This window comes from Leptosomus discolor, chromosome 1, assembly GCF_034619465.1.
Source record: "Leptosomus discolor isolate bLepDis1 chromosome 1, bLepDis1.hap2, whole genome shotgun sequence".
NCBI lineage: Eukaryota > Metazoa > Chordata > Aves > Leptosomiformes > Leptosomidae > Leptosomus > Leptosomus discolor.
In genome coordinates, this window is record NC_141391.1 from 185751309 (window position 1) to 185768145 (window position 16837).

Here is a 16837-nt window from a genome sequence, read left to right on the forward strand (position 1 = left end):
ATTGCCTGGCTGACAGAGTGCCTAGTCCAAGCCACCAGCAAAAGTCTTGCTGTCCTGGTGATCTTGGGACATTCTCTCACTGCTTGTTTCACCTTCTGCTGCCTTGCAGAGAGTATGTAGCATATGCAGCGTTGCATCTGCTTTTCCCTCACGAGTGAAGCTGGTGAGGTTTTCTGAAAAGGCAGCGGAGCCCTGCAAGGGTGCTGGTGCACTCCTTGTGGGGCATGCCTGTAGTTCCCCAGGGAGGGATTAAGAGGTAGTCATAGCCAGCTGGTTGACTATATCCACACAGAGTATTCTCCAAACTGACTCAGAGCCTTCAGCCTAATGGTCTTCCTCATCCTCATGGATTCAGAGTAAATGTTAGATTATTCATGTGACTGTCAGGGGAGACAACTTTTTTTGGAGTTGAGAGAAGAATGGATGTGAAAGGAGGGAGATAAAGGCCAGGTGGAATTTTCCTGGGAGATCTCATCCTCCCTGAATGCATTCCCTCTCCCAGGTGGGCCTACCCTCAACAGTTAGTAAAAAGATATTTTTTTTCTCAAGGTTTTTAAAATTTCATAGCTTTGGGCATTCAACAAAGGTACCTGCAAAAATAAGCTACTTAGTTATTGCTCTTTTTTTGAACAGTACCATGCTTCATGGATACAGGTAAAGGTTTAGGTGGGACTGTTCTTGAGGTAGGATACTATTTATTGTGAGTGAGACAGTAGAAACCAGACTAGTGACTTGGTAGCCCTGTGTTCTATTTATTTTAAGTAAAATCCTTTCTCTGTGTAGGATCTGTTTTCCTCAATGCTGAACGTGGGCTTGGTGTACAGAAATTAAAATAGAAGAGATTGCTTTGAACTATTAGGTATAATTTTACCTTCCAGCTTTGCATATATAAGGCAATTGCTGTAGACCAATGCTGTAAAAGCTAGTGAGGGAAAAAAGGATTTGGACTTAGATAAAAAGGTACAGGGAATTTAACAGTGGAATTTTAAAAATTGCTCTGAAGATGTGCCTGAGTGATCCAAAGTTAAACCAGGTACTTGTATTCACTTTATCCTGTAGGCATCTATCCTCAAGCTCTTCACAGCCCTCATTCACAGCTTGACTCCTGCTTCCCAAGTTCCTTCTTTTATTTTTTGCATTCTCAAGTTGAGTGTGTTCTCCCCCTCAAGCTCTGCTTTCCCTTTTCACCCTCAGTTAAGCCTTTTTCTGAGTGTGCCAAGAGCGTGTACACCCCAGAGTACCCATGGAGCATTGCTTAATGGCTCCTGACACCCTGTGTGCAGTTTTGTTGTGTTACATTTCAGAGCATGCCCTGGGTTCAGGGATGCAAATGGCAAAGGGAGGTTAGAAGGTCAGCAGGGAGTCTGTAGTAATTGCAAGCAGGGAGTGTGTAATTAGGGAAGTTTGGGAGGCCATCAAAGGCAGAAGGTCATTTGGAGTGATGGCCTGGGTGCCTAGTTGAACATCTGATCACATACAGGCATATTTCTTGCATCTTTAGAGTAATTTTTGAAATTTCACACTTTATTTAACTTTCTTTTCCTAAGTTTTGTATTTTTTTTACTTTTACTGCATTAGTCAATTATAGCTTCCTACAAACATGGGAAACAAGATCTGCTGAGGATGTCCCTGGATGCAAGTAAAGAGACCTCTCAAATGTTATCCAGACAGCAAAATCAAAGAGGTAAAAATCCAATTAAAAAATCATTTAACTTTCAAGAACATATGGCATACAAGTTTATTGACAAATATGAGCAAATACCAGTGACTAAAGTATCTTAAAATGAAGAAGTTATCACCATTTACAACTAGAACGAGCCTTCAATTCCTAACAGGCCCCTGTCTGAAGAAAGGAACTTTATTTATTTGCTAATCCTGGATGAATGCTGTAAAAACAGTTTTAGTCCTTTGAGAAGCCTGGTATTCTTTCTTGAAGGCCAGGAATGTGTTGACTGATGCTGACGATAGGTAAAATCAGTTTTTGTGAGCTGGGAGAGTGCCTAAATGCCAAAGGTGTTTTGTGTGACTGTGAAAAAGGGAAAGGTGAGAAAGAGGGAAATGTAGATCTCTTGGGGTGTATAGTCTTTGGTGTATAGAGCAGCTTCACATGCTCACTGGCAAAAGTTAGGAGTAGGAAAGTACACGTGATTATCATCTTGCATGATTTTGCTAGCTATAAGCTTTCTACAGTCCAGGAAGGCAGGACTGCCTCTGGAGTGTAACAAGGTCTGTGTGACAAATTCCTTCCTCGGGAGCTCAAGGAAGGCCCTTGGTAACACTCTGTTACTGCACATCAAGCTCGCTGTTGTCTGGAGAATGGCAGGAATATGAACCTAAGTGTGGATCTTCAGAATTTCCTCAGTACAAGAGGTTGTGTTTATTTTTTATTATTACAGGTCAGCGGATTGCTTTTCAGAGAGATTTTGAAAACAGTTCTGTCTGCTGCTATGGATGAGTTCAGTGGTTCCTTTTAAGGAAAAGTAGGCAGTCCTGGAATTTATCTTAATGAAATGTAACTTTTAATTGTTTGGGTAAAACAAACAAACAAAACACCAAACAAACCAAAAAACAAACTTGCTAAAAGTTTGTGCTAGCATAGCCAGCATCTGGTTTCTTGTGGAGATCTAGTGCAGGTAATAGACTCCAGATATTTGTTCCCCAGTTTTGTACTGTTTAGTACTAATAACTTCAATCAGTTAAACTACATTGGTTTTCCAAAGAAAACTTTAACACTTGTAACTGGAAGATATGCTTGCTTTGACTTAACTAATGCTTTTACTTACGGGCTGTCACTTCAAAAAAGTTACCTTCTAAATCTAAAAGGCGGATTAGTTTTCAGCATTCGGGCCACTTTTATGAGCATCCATAAGCCAGATGCTAGTTGTTATAGATTTTTATCTTAATGTAGAAATTCCATCATAAGCTTGGAAAAAATCATATGAAAATGTCAACTCGGGACAATCAATTCTTGTTTGGACAAACTAAGTCTTATTGCTGCTGACTGGCTGATGTGATCAATTCCACTTAATAGTTCTGGTTTCACTTGTCATATAGTTGTATAAGGTGAGACTCCAGCCCTCAATCTCTGCAATGCTACAAATGTACTCAAATTTCAGTGCTTCCACTATCACCCTGTGCACTTGTTCCATCTCTCGCCAGCACAAAATGATTTCAAATACAAGGATTGACTTTGCAAGTAAAAGATAAAATGTTTGTTCTTTTTGGCTGTTTTTTATAGCTAAATAGAACAAAAAAGGATCAGAAAGTAGACTGAACTCTACCTTCTCTACACTGAAAAGCTCTAGGTAAAGATTTTTGTACTTGATTGCTTTGTTTGAGTTGTTAATTTGATTTTTTTCTTTTTCTTTTTGCTCCTCTCTTCTCTGATTATTTATTCTTATGCTCTTGACTTCATTACATTTACAATTTTTATCTCATTTACTTTGGTTTGTTTTCCTATTAGCTTTTCCGTAATATGTATTCTCACAAGCAGGACCAATTTTTAAAAATTTCAATTGCTATCACACGTGATCTACCATTTGTTTTTCAACAAGAGTGTGTTTTAATGACTGCAGTTGCCTGAAGTTTTCCCAGTCTTGCTCTGGTGGTGATAAAATGAACAGCACGTATCTTTTACTGTTGCTGTCTCATCTCATTTTAGCTTTGTTTTCCCACGTATATACACTAGGTGTCTTTTTCACATACATCTGAGAGTGGACTGTAACACCTGAATTTACTTGAATGTGGTCCTGTATCCCAGAGTGAATTTCTGCCTGCCTGCCTTGGCAAAATCACTATTCATCATGCTATTTGTTGTAAAATAGTAAGACAGCTTAGGTCCGCCCTGCAGCTGTTAATAAAAAAACCAAAACACCACAAGACCCAAAAAACCCCAACCCTGAAACAACTTCAGTACGTTTTCCCCAAGCTCTTTACATCTCTGCTTTTCCTGAAAACATTTCAACAGGTGCTGTGCTTTTACACATGGACCAGCACAGATCAGCAAATACAGGTGGTAATTGCAACTGTAAACTGGGAAAATAGATGTACTTGTGAATTCTGCAGGGGCAGGTCTGTCACAGAAAATGTCTGTCGGAAGCAGTAGGATCTGAATATGCGTCTTACCTTTTTACCAGCAATTCTGCATGGATTGTCCTTTAAACAGACTGGGACATGCCTACATAACGTTTTATGTCAGGGTGCTCAGCCTTTGCTGACCTGCCTTTTGCTCACATACTATGTCTGGTAGCCTTCTTCCCTGGCAGCTGCTTGAGCATGTTCTGTTTGCCAAACAAATTGTTCTGATGGCTGCAGCCAGTTCTTAACTGCTGTGTTTGTAGGAGACCCACAATCTCATTTTCATCATTGTCGTTATGTGACACAGGTGAATTTGGTGGAAAGCTATGGGCAGCCACAGGAGGTTGGATTTACTTTTTTATGTGTACACATGTGTATATATATATTTTTATATATATATAATATATATGGGCATGTTCATTGAACTTCCAGGAAGTACACAGAAGGTGCTGTGCATTAACGTGAGTGATAGGAGTGTCAGAGGAGGGGTGAGGACACAAGATATGGCCCTTTGCTGTCACTAGGTGAGTGAAATTACTGAAATGGTGTGCAAAACTTTTTATCTTAAGTTAAAGCTTCCAGCCCCAGGTGGCAGTCAACAGGTAGCTATCATGGATCTGGGGAAACTCTGTACTCTTGGGGAATAGACAGGCTTCTCTTACGAGATAACGTATCTGCAGTAGCCTCAGTTGTCATTCTGTTTCAGATGTACCCTCATGTAGAAAATGGCAAGATTATGGTAGCAAAATCAGACACTGTGAGAACAGGTCATACCTTTTCAGTATGCACATATTGACGGAAGTACTCAAGGTAACCACACAGTAAGTTAACTAAAACAGGTGAAAATCTAGCCATACCTTGCGTGTACTTGAGTAATAACTGCCCAATGGTGCATATGAGGTTGAAAGGATTTTATGGAGCTATTCATCTCCCAGTAAGAGAAAGGTGGTTCTGCATGTACTTAAAAACATCAAAGCTGGGAAGTTCTCTTTAAACAGAGATAAATTGCAAATGTAAATTTTCTTGACATTTAGTGAGACAGACAAAATTATATGATGGAGTTTCCTTCAAAATAAAGCGTATGGATCCCCTAGGCCTGTGTTTATGGGAATAGTTAGCTTGATGATAGTTTATTTATGTGTTAAAAACAAACCCTCTGCCTCCAAAAAAAAAAAACCCAACCAAACAAAAAAGACTCTTTTTATATATACATACATTTTGTTTCACCACTTTGAAGAGGTATTGCAGAATAGCTGCTTTTCCATAATGAGATCTCCATGTATGTATCTATGGAAAAAAGCTGTTATGCATGATTTTTAATTGACTTGTCTAGCTTGTTCACTGTGAATTGTATATAAAGGTAAAAATAAATCAGTCACCCCTCATACTTCCGTCTCCAATGAATCTTATTAATTGCCATGAACCCTGTTCTTTCCAGCTGTCTCTGAGATTGTTAATGCAACATTCTGAAGTTCTCTGCTATTTAGCCAGTCTCTTGTTACAAATTGTGTTTGGAAACTCCTGGAATACCATTTTTACCAGGTTCCAGCTGGAAGGAGGACCTCGGTAACTACAGACTGGTCATCACCTCCATTCCTGGAAAGGTGATGGAGCAACTTATCCTTGGCTCTGTCTCTAGGCCTATCAAGAATAAGAGGGCCATTAGGAGCAGTCAACATGGCTTCACCGAGGGGAAGTCATGTTTGAACAACCTGGTAGCCTTTTATGAAGACCTAGCCAGGTGGATAGATGGTGGTGGTGCAGTGGACGTGGTTTATCTTGATTTCAGTAAAGCATTTGACACTGTCTCCCACAGCATCCTTGCAGCTAAACTGAGCAAGTGTGGTCTGGATGATGGGGTAGTGAGGTGGATTGTGAAGTAGTTGAAGGAAAGAAGTCCAAGAGTTGTGGTCAATGAGACAGAGTCTAGTTGGAGGCCTGTATCTAGTGGAGTCCCGCAGGGGTCAGTGCTGGGACCAGTACTAATCAATATATTCATCAATGACCTGGATGAGGGAACAGGGTGCACTGTCAGCAAGCTTGCTGATGACACAAGAATGGGAGGAGTGGCTGACACACCAGAAGGCTGTGCTGCCACTCAGAGACCTGGACAGGCTGGAGAGCTGGGTGGGGAGAAATTTAGTGAAATAAAACAAGGGCAAATGCAGAGTCTTGCATCTGGGAAAGAACAACCTCATGTACCAGTATAGGTTGGGGACTGAGCTGTTAGAGTAGTGTAGGGGAAAGGGACCTGGAGGTCCTGTGGACAGCAGGATGACCATGAGCCAGCAATGTGCCCTTGTGGCCAAGAAGGCCAATGGCCTCCTGGGGTGTATTAGAAGGAGTGTGGTCAGGAGGTTTAGAGAGGTTCTCCTCCCCCTCTACTCTGCCCTGCTGAGACCCCATCTGGAATAGTGTGTCCCATTCTGGGCCCCTCAATTCAAGAGGGACAGGGAACTGCTTGGAAGAGTCCAGCGCAGAGCCACAAAGATGATCAAAGGAGTAGAACATCTCCCTTCTGATGAAAGGCTGAGGGAGCTGGGTCTCTTTAGCTTGGAGAAGAGGAGACTGAGGGGTGACCTCATCAATGTTTATAAATATGTAAAGGGCAAATGTCAGGAGGATGGAGCCGGGCTTTTCTTGGTGATGTCCAATGACAGGACAGGGGGCAACGAGTGCAAGTTGGAGCATAGGAGGTTCCACATTAACATAAGGCAAAACTTTTTCACTGTGAGGGTGTCAGAGCACTGGAACAGGCTGCCCAGAGAGGTTGTGGAGTCTCCTTCTCTGGAGACGTTCAAAACCCACCTGGACGCGTTCCTGTGTGACCTACTCTAGGTGGTCCTGCTCTGGCAGAGGGGCTGGACTAGATGATCTTTTGAGGTCCCTTCCAACCCCTAACATTCTGTGATTTCTTGCCTAGAATAGTCTTACAAAGTGATGTTCAGGGCACCTAGTGCCACATTTTACAGTTCCTACAAGAATATTCTTTCCTGTATGCGTTAAGCAAAAGACAAATACCTTTTTTTTGTGTGCGTGTGTCTCTGTTCCTGAGTGAAAGTAATTTGTCAGTAAGGACACTGGATCCAGTGCTACAGTTATCAGTATAGTTAGATTAGGTGTAATATAAACATACAAATAGGTAAGATCCCTTTAGGAGTTCACTTGGAATTTAATTTCCAATCTAGAATTATGCAACTTTAACCAGTGATTAGGTACCTTTCCAGACCCAGTGCATAGGTGGATGCCTCAGCAGTTCTGTTGAAAGTGTGGTTAGGTGTACTAAAGGTGTGATTACTATCTGCTCATGAAATCTAGATTTCACAGAATTTGTAAGGAGATGTACTTAGATCATAGCTAAACTTAAGATGAAATATTTTTCCCTCTTATAAGATTTCATCGTTTTATTCTATTTCTTTCTAAGAACTTCAAATATGATGTTGCTTTCAATCACTTCTAAAAGGTGTTCCACCAGAAGACACTTATGCATTGCTAGATGTTTCTTCCCCACTGCTTAACTGGTGTATTATTTATTATTTTATTGCTATTTTCTTATTTCTGTTATATTAGCTCTGGTTTTAATTAATACATTAGATTGCAACAACTACCTCTTGTTTTGTTTCTAGCTGAATTATCTTCTAGTAGACATATTTTTTCCAGATGTTGGCAGTGTACCATGATCAGATAACATTTAATACGTTTTTCTTCAGTGAACTAATTAAGCTATGCTTCTTAAGCCTTTCATTAGAAAACGTTGTAACAGTGGAGGAGGATGAAAAAGGTGAAGGGCTTCTTGCATGATTCAGAAGAGCTTTGAATTAACACAAGGGGGAGGGAGGGGAGGGGGGAAGAGACTAATATAAAAGGAAGGGATTTTGTAATTTACTTTGACCATGAAAGTGCTCTTGCTGTAAGCTACTTGCAGGTTTTTGAGTTTGAATTAAGAAGCCATACCATGAGGGTATGAAAAATACTTGAGCACAGGAGTGGAGCTTACCTGGGAGGGAGTCTGCCAGTTTAGTCATGTTTTCCAGAACTTCAGTTGTTCTTTTAGCATTTTTCTGAAACCTTTCCAACTTTGCCGTTGGACGTATTAAGATTAATTCCACGTTTCTGAAACCTGCTATATATCCCTTATGTTTTCCATGTGTTCTGCGAAGTTGCCGTTGTACACAAGGATGTAATTTGTATATGGGAATTGTACATACTTTAACCATAACTTCTGCAATATTTATTTCTACTGCTCTTGGAATAGGGCAAATACATTGATTAAGACTATACAGTTTTAAGCCACTTTAAACCACTAAGACATACCATATATAGTAAGTAGTTGTGTTGATCCATTGAACCTTGATTTAATATAAAGTGTCTAACTCATGCAGAGTATTTTAAATCCAAGAAATAAATTATCTTTCTCATGTGGGTTTTCTCGTAAATTTCCTCAAATCTATGCATATGCATAGTTCTGGGTAGCACTCCCTCTTTGGACCGCTTATTTATGATGTGCGAGAGACTGTTTTCAATTTTGTACTCCACTTCTACTGAGGAGATATTTTAAATGTACTTTTACCGCTTTATCTGAGAACAGAAATAGAATGTTTCAGGCAGATTTCTTGTTATAGTATTTGAGAGGCATCTGTAGATGATAAATAAACCCAGTGCATTTCTGATTTCATTTCCTGCAAATGCTTGGGCTCCTGTTTCAGCAACCTGCCTCTGTACATCTAAGTGACTTTGCTTTATTTGGTTTACCCAAAGTATTTTTCATTTGGCTCTTGCAGCCCTTTTCCTTGTGTGCCTAACTTGCAGTAATAGCTCCGTTTGTATCAGCAGAGTTTGTCACCAGATCAAGTATCACTTTCATGAATGAAGGACTATAAAATAGACAGTGTAGCTGGTGACTGAATTTTTGTAGACCTATGTGTTAGGAAAATGAGGAGATAACCATGTGTAGCTAATCAAAATCCATCTTTAGTCTTCATAGAGAATTTAAAAGATGGAATTGGAGGCTTCCAGCTCAATGTTTGCTTAGGTTTTAAATGACAAATACCATATACCATTCTTAAGATAGAGCACTGTTTACATCTCTTATCCTTTGCTCTTTCTCACATACAATAATGAGTTCTTCTCAACTTGAATAAGGGATTTACAAAAAAGGTATTACTGGTGGGAGGTCTTCCTAACTAGTCAGTGGTAGTGATTACTTCTTTATCTGTATGTTGTTGAAGAGGGGAGAACTCATTGAGGAAAGAATGAAAGTTTGTTGCCTTATAGATTTTTTGATCAGCTGTTTCTTCCATATCAGTGAGCTGGAGTGAACAAGTGAGAGGAAGCCTGGCTCCATTTTTCTAAAATAGTTAGCCCAAGTATCTGGAAAGGTGGAATCTCTGGTCTTAAGGACACTGTTGTGTCTTCTTGTGTTAATCTCTTGATTGAAAACAAAAATCTGAGGTCAGGAAACATAATATAGGATTCTTCTCTTCCAGCTATCTGTCCTAACCTTTTGGGCTGTAAGTTTATGGTGTGTTTTGTATTCTTGGATGTGACGAAGGAGATTTCGTTATCTTGCTTTCTGGGTAATTTTTCTAATAATTTACTATGAAGATGAGCACAGGTACTGCTGCTTGTGAGTATTTTTTAAAAGGAGAATTGTCTGCTTTCCACCCCCCTCAATGACTTCAGTGTGTCTTTTTTTTTTTAGCACAGGATCCTGTATTTCAGTTAAGATATGTGTATCAGTTCTGATTGAGCTACTTAGGCTATAGAGTAATGGAAGTTGAGCCACAGATGTTGCCAGGCATTTTATATTGTGTGTTCATTGTTAGGCTCAGCTTGATATGCAGGCTTTGGAGTGCCATTCTGAGTTGCTTGATGGGCTGGTTTTACAGTTAGCTCTTGCTGATACAAAGCTGCTTTTTTGCCAGGAAAAATGCTTCTCTGTTCCAGGTGACTGTTACTATTTCAGTTGAAAAATATCTTTCTTTGGTAGGAGGCATAGATTTTTAACTGCACAAGGGAGTTGGTACACAGTGTACATGATTTCCATTGCTAGTGCTTATCAAATAGGTTAGGGGGTGTGCATCTAGAGGAGGAGTGAGGCAGGAGTATCTCTTTTGGAATATCAGCAGTCCTAGATTGAGTTAGATCAGTCATGATGCCTCATGTTGACTCTTCCCAATCCACTGCATAGGATAATCCATGCATAAATGTGGTTTTGAATTCCTAGGAGGGATTTTTTTTTTTTTTCTCCTCTGGTAGCACTTGATTGTCTGAGTATGGGGGTCAGGAGTCTGAGTCGAATTTTCAAAGCAGACTCATTCAAAAACATGTCTTAGTGATTTTTTTAATTTAATTTTTTTGTGTGTGTGTGAAATGATAGAAAAATATAGCCTTGTTCTTGCAGTTCATCTTTTCCAGTGGAAGGCTGATATTCTGGAAGATGAGTTTAGTTTAAAATGTAGCACAGACTCTTTCCTTGTTAATTCCGTGCTATTATTGTCATAATTGGTATGTTTGTTGTAGCTGAAATCATTTCTTTGTAAAATCTGAAAGCCTGTTAGTTGGAAAAGCCATTGAAGAAACAAATATAGAATATCTGCTTTAGCTATGAGAGCAGGAGGGAAGTAAAATGCATGTGTAGAATAAAGCAGTAGCAATACAGTTTTTGCTTAAATCTAAAATAACATATTTAAAATTTTTCTATTCTAGAAATAGGGTTTATGTTAAGTCAGGAGAAAGAATTAATTAATATGTTAGTGTTCACAAACAGTACAGGGTCAAATTTATCATGTTTTGGTGACTGGGACTATAATAATTTCTATAATAAACATCAACATGCATCTTAGTATTAGTTCTTACTGCTTTGTCCCTGAGTGACAGGCTTTTCTTGTCTGTCCCTGCCATTTTGCCCAGAAGGTTGCACCTACTTAGGACTAACTGACAAGCTGTGGCATATCTGTTTTCATGAGGCCCTTTCCAGGGAGGCACATAGTGTTCTCAGTACGCTTGATCTGCTGTCCTCTACAAATCACATGCCCTGGAAACACTGGATGTGAGAAGGCTGAACTGAGCATATAAAAGATCCAGCATGAAGACTACTTGCAAAGAATTTAAATGAAACTGAGGGGGGAAAAGTGTTTCTGTGAGTTAAATTTAAACAGCTGTGAAAGGAAAATACTATTTAGCTGTGTCTTCTTTCATTCTGCAACGAAGGTGATGCAGAAGATCCACCCACGGTGGGTTTACAATAACTGTAATTTTGGATGATACATATGCTATGTATCAGGCAAGATTACAGATAGTCTGACATATGCCTGAAGCCCAACAGACTTTGAAACATAGAAAACTGTTAACTGCTAGGAGGATCCCAAATTAAAGGGATATTATATTCCAGTACAATACCCTGGATGCTAAGGTAGTCTGCAGCAGATTTTAAGGCTATTTGTAGGTTGCTTGAAAAAAAGATATTCTTACTTCCCTTCTCATGTATCTTGCTCTGCCACTCTATCTCTAACCCTGAATTTCAAGGTTGACGTGAACACTTAATCTCTTAAACTGTATTATGTCATTTATCAGTATTCTCTTATTGGTCTATATACCTCACTAATATGGCAAAACAGCTAACAGGATGCAGTGCACCTGCTCACTCTAGGTCCTTAATTGGCTGAAGTGAGGAAGCTGCCAAAAAGTCTGAAAATAATTTGATGAAATTCTTATGTGGTTTTTCTTCCTCACAGTCTCTTGAAATAAGGTACTTAAGCCATAGGAAACTATGAATTGAGTTAGTGCAGTGAGAAAGAAGAGATTCTGTTTTAGGATTTCATAACTGAATGGATTATGGAGTGGGGGCTGGGGCAAGGAGCTTAATTTTTGTTCTTTCTTTGTATATGTGCCAGTGCTTTTGTAAGTGATCAAGTTCCTTTGGTTCCCATTACATAGTTAGCCATGTGTGTCTGCTGTAGAGAGGGGAAAAAAATTGAGGAGAAAAACACATTAATGAAACTGTCAACTTTGAATTCCTGGAACTCATTTTAGTCTTTAAAAAGACTATCAGGTTAACACTGTTTCTAATCTATGGGCAAAATGCAATTTTAGAAGAAAAGAATTGTGTAAATTATGTGAAGGACAGAAGGTAACAAATCAGTCTAGAATTTGGACAACGGTCAAATCCTGAATTTCTTGATGGTCTTTACTCCCCTTTGCACAGTTCCCAGCTGTTTGGTTATACCTAGATTCTCTTTACTTTTGTGATCTCCTTTGTTTCATTAAATCTGTATAGTGATTACCTATGGTACATTGTTAATATGCAAGATAGTCTGTTATGAGTTATGCTGGTGAGACAAGTCTCTGAAAGCAAACTTCTCTTTGCCTTACCTTCTAGCTTCCATTGAAGTCTCCTGTCTCATGTGCAAATTTACTTCCATTAATTTCAAAATATTATAAGAAATAGTTTATTATTTCAATGAAAATTATTTTATATCAGTATTTTTAGTGGACAATAAATCAATTACTTCTCTTACTTTCAGATGGGCACCTTTAAGGCACACGATGGTGAATATTTTTTAGAACCTCTGATGAAAGCGGATGGAGGTGAACATGAAGATGAGCATAACAAACCACATCTTATATACAGGCATGAAGAACTTAAAAAAAAGTATCAGAAATCCCATAAACCTTGTGAAGTTTCAGGTATAGTCATACTTTAAATTTCAATTTGACTTTTTCAAATGTCAGATGCTTAAAAAAAGGCACGATTTAATTTTCGTAAATAATATTTATCTCCAGATTGTTCCATTAGAACCTGCACACTATTTTCTTGTAGGCTTGGCAGCCGTTTCTTTTTTTTTCTGCCAGTGGATGATTCAAATGTAGGACAAAATGTGCATATAAAAAATTTAAAATTCATCATATTGTAGGAACTTCTCTGTGGGTTTACTTTTATACCTACGTTGTCCCATATGTGAACATTTGAAGAGTAGTTCCACAGGAGATTTTGTTGCTTATATTCAGAAAAGATAATGAACTTCTTGCAAGTCTAACAGATAATACAAGACATCTGTCTTCCGTAATGGAAGTATCTAATATTACCCATTAATGTAGATTTTTGTCCTTATGAGTACTCTAATTTATTCATACTATGTATTCGTAATATTTAGTTTTATTTAAAATAAAGTGAAGTAATTTACTTTTGATATGTACTTGCTTATGAAGTAAACTCCATATTTATATAAATGTGTTATATAGATGAAAAAGTCGATAGAGACTTGAATTCAGGACTTGAGCCTAGTCTTTATGGTTTATTTTTCTTGGTTCTTTAGTATCAAAGGTTTGCATGTAAAAATACGTATTCTGTTTAACTTGCGTCCTTTTTTTCACTGCTTAAGCTCTAGCACTTATCTCCTTCCAGCCTGCCTGTTTGGATTATACTGCATTCTAGGAACTGTGTAATACTGCAATACTGCTATTTCTTAACTAATTTTTATCAATGAATCCACGGATGATAGAACTATATGATAGTATACAAGATGTCTAATCTGATGTTCCTATTACAGCTTTTCCTGTTTAAATTTTTTTTAAATACTCATTCTCTTGGAAATAAGATCATAAATGTAAGTTTGCTTTGGCTATTTTGGGCAGCCTTTTGCCCTTTTTTCTTTAAATATAGAAACTGCATTCAACAGTATATCTTTTTTTATGTTACAGAAAAAGAATTGAAGACGAGCACTTCACTACATCCAACCTTCAGCAGTTTAAATGAGGACAACAATGTTTTACAGAAGTCTGTCAGTTTACAGTATGCTTTAAATAACCTATCTATAGAGGATGGTGGCAATCCACATTCCAGGAAAAAACGTTTTCTTTCCTATCCAAGATATGTAGAAGTGATGGTTACAGCTGACACCAAAATGGTTCGTCACCATGGGCAGAATTTACAGCACTACATACTAACACTCATGTCAATAGTAAGTAAACTTAAGTTCATAAGTATTAGCAATTTCAGTTATTTCTGTTCTGTTTTCTCTTCTGTGATTTCCCTGTCTTCTGGCTTGACTGAATTCTATATTAAAAGAAAGAGATTCCATAAACACAAAAAAAGTAGAGCCAAAACTTCAGATTATGGACCGTTTCTGTTTAATGCATTCAAGGTGTGTAGGTGGAATGCTGTGACCTATTTCCTGATTTGCAGTTGCATTAGCAGAATTCTTAAGCTTCAGGGAGTTAAACATGGATTAATTACAGCAGACAGAGGTTAAAAGGCATTGTGAAAAAATGGTTGGTTATAGTAACCCTAGTTTTTCAAGTAATTTCAAATTAATATGCGTCAGACTTTGAGTTGGTGTAGTTTAGTTGAGCTCTTTATGTGGTGAATTCTTTCTTGAACCAAGTGACTTCTTGTATTGATTCAGGATCTAGTACAATAAGCTCTGTAAAATCAAAATGTTTACCATGACATCTGTTGAACCATTTTTTAGGAAAAGGCATGCTAAAATATTCTGGACAGTAATTATTTCTAGATTTCTGTCCTTCCATCTATTCAGAAGCTTAATTTATATGAAACTGCATCTAACTTTGGGCTTGCAAATTAAGACACCTACATATAGGTATCTATGGAGATACCTGCTTTAAATAATAGAGAGCTATTCGCTTGACCATAGACATCTTACTTTTGGATGAACAGAATAACTCTCTAGTGTCCACCGGGATCCGTTAATTTGCTTTGTAGAAGCATCCAGACATCTGACTTGGCCTCAGCCGCTGCTTCACAAAGGTGTGCAAGTCTCCTGTAGATTCTGTGTTGTATCTGCTAGTTCTGTATAGGTGTCTGATAACCTACAGCATCTGAAGTGACACTAGATAATGTGTGATTAGGCAACTGAACTGACTTCTGCTCACTCTGTCTACATCTCCAGCTGATGGTAGTATAGGTGCTGTCACCTGCTACACAGATGTAGGTACCTAAATTTAGAAGATGGATTTTCTGTAGTTGGTTTATAAGAAAAATAATGAAATTTTAAGGCTGATTAGCATACTTAAATTTGATAAAGTCTTCTGAATTTTTCTACTGGCAGTGGTGTGAAGGTCTGAAAGTTCATGTATTAAAAAAAAAAATCAGTATTGATAATACAGACTCAATTTGGAATTCTTTTAAAACAACTGATCCCAAAGATGCCATTATTTATAAAGTTACTTTTTTAATACAGAGCTATACTAAGAACTGGAATGAAGTGGTCAAAACATTATTTTAAAATGGAAGCTGTTGTTTACAAAACTTTACAATAAGATGAAATGGAACACTTATGTAAATTTTCATGAGGCACTGTTGTGATTATAGCTAATGTTATTCCTGATATTCTCTTTTAAGAACAAACATTGTTCCTGCATCTGTAGATGTTGTACATTCAACCACTATTCCTTAGTGCAATGTTTCTTGTGTCTTTTTGCTTACATAATTGGTCTTCTACTAGGTAAATAGGGTATGCGTTGTATGATTGCTGCTAAAGAGAGTTTATATGAACTGTTTTTAAGACCTAATATTTAACATATATGTGTATGAGTGAAAGAGTACCAATTCTTTGCTAAAATCTTTGGATTTCATTCTTGTGCTTACCTATCTCTATTCTAAAACTAGGGCTTAGGGCAGTTATTGCTGGCTTTGAGGTAAAGGCATACAATAAAACACTAAATCTTTAATGTGAATTTAATATGTTTGAATACCACAGTAGATAGCAAGATGTACAGCTGGCATCTTCTGGCAGCTTTTATTCCACATGTACATCTGCTACTTCTGAAGGTAATCTTGAAACAAAGGTTTGTTAAGACATTATTTCTAGAAATGTTTAGCTCTTATAAATGCAGATTTTTTAAAATATAAAATCAGATCTTATTTCTGTGAGGTTTTCTTCATAGTCCAGTTAATTTTCTCCCCAGGCTCCCAAGAATACATATTCCAGTTCATATCCTTTCTTGAAGCATTTAGCAATGTCATAGGATCACAGAAAAATTTAGCTTATAAGGGACCTTTGGAAGTAATCTGGTCCAACCTTCTGCTCGCATATATATTGCTTTGTTAAATAAATCAAATAATGCATATGAAGATACAGTCTTCAGTCTCTTCCTTTCTGTTCCTTCTTCCCCACAATTGCTATTCTTCAATAAGCTAGTAATGAATGTGAAGAATAGGAAGGTGAATGACTACCACTCTTTGCTGTGTAATCTGTATAAGAATTCATCAGTATGTAGGTGGGCCATTTCTTGACCCATGGCCTGTTTGTGTTTGAAATAGAACTATTTTTAGTTTTATTTGATTACCCATAAAGCGAAGAAATTAAACTATTAAATTTTATCCTTTTTGCCATTATACAGATAGGTTTGATTGTTAAATGTAGTTGGTGCTTGTGTCTGGTCAAGCAACTTCTGTTATGGGAAATTGTCAGGTTGCTGGTGTTTTAAGTGAATCAAGCATTATGCTCTACTCTTATAATCATTCTGAAACTTTTAAGGATATTCTGTTTTGGCTTGGATTTTAAAGAATCCTAAAATTTTAATCATATAAATCCCATTAACTTCTAATGAAACTTAGACATCTAGCTCCCAGAAGAACCTTTGAAACCCTGGCCTGTTTTTCTTCCTTCTTACTTTGGTGGCTTTGATGCTAAAAAAAAAAAAAAAAACAAACCCAACCTTGCTGGTATAGGATACCATTTTATGAGTGGAAAATAAGAACTGAAATATACTGCTAAATATACTGCACAAGGATTTT

At 37.7% G+C, this 16837-nt stretch overlaps 1 protein-coding gene across 1 annotated transcript in view; it reads left to right on the forward strand.

Annotated features, from left to right (window-relative positions):
* The window catches only part of ADAMTS20 (ADAM metallopeptidase with thrombospondin type 1 motif 20), a 99027-nt gene that overhangs the window by 2691 nt on the left and 79499 nt on the right, over positions 1-16837 (forward strand). The window contains exons 3-4 of the mRNA XM_086472440.1: positions 12603-12765; positions 13780-14039. Of these exons, the coding sequence (XP_086328566.1) occupies positions 12603-12765; positions 13780-14039 (423 nt within the window). The remainder of the gene's footprint in view (positions 1-12602; positions 12766-13779; positions 14040-16837) is intronic.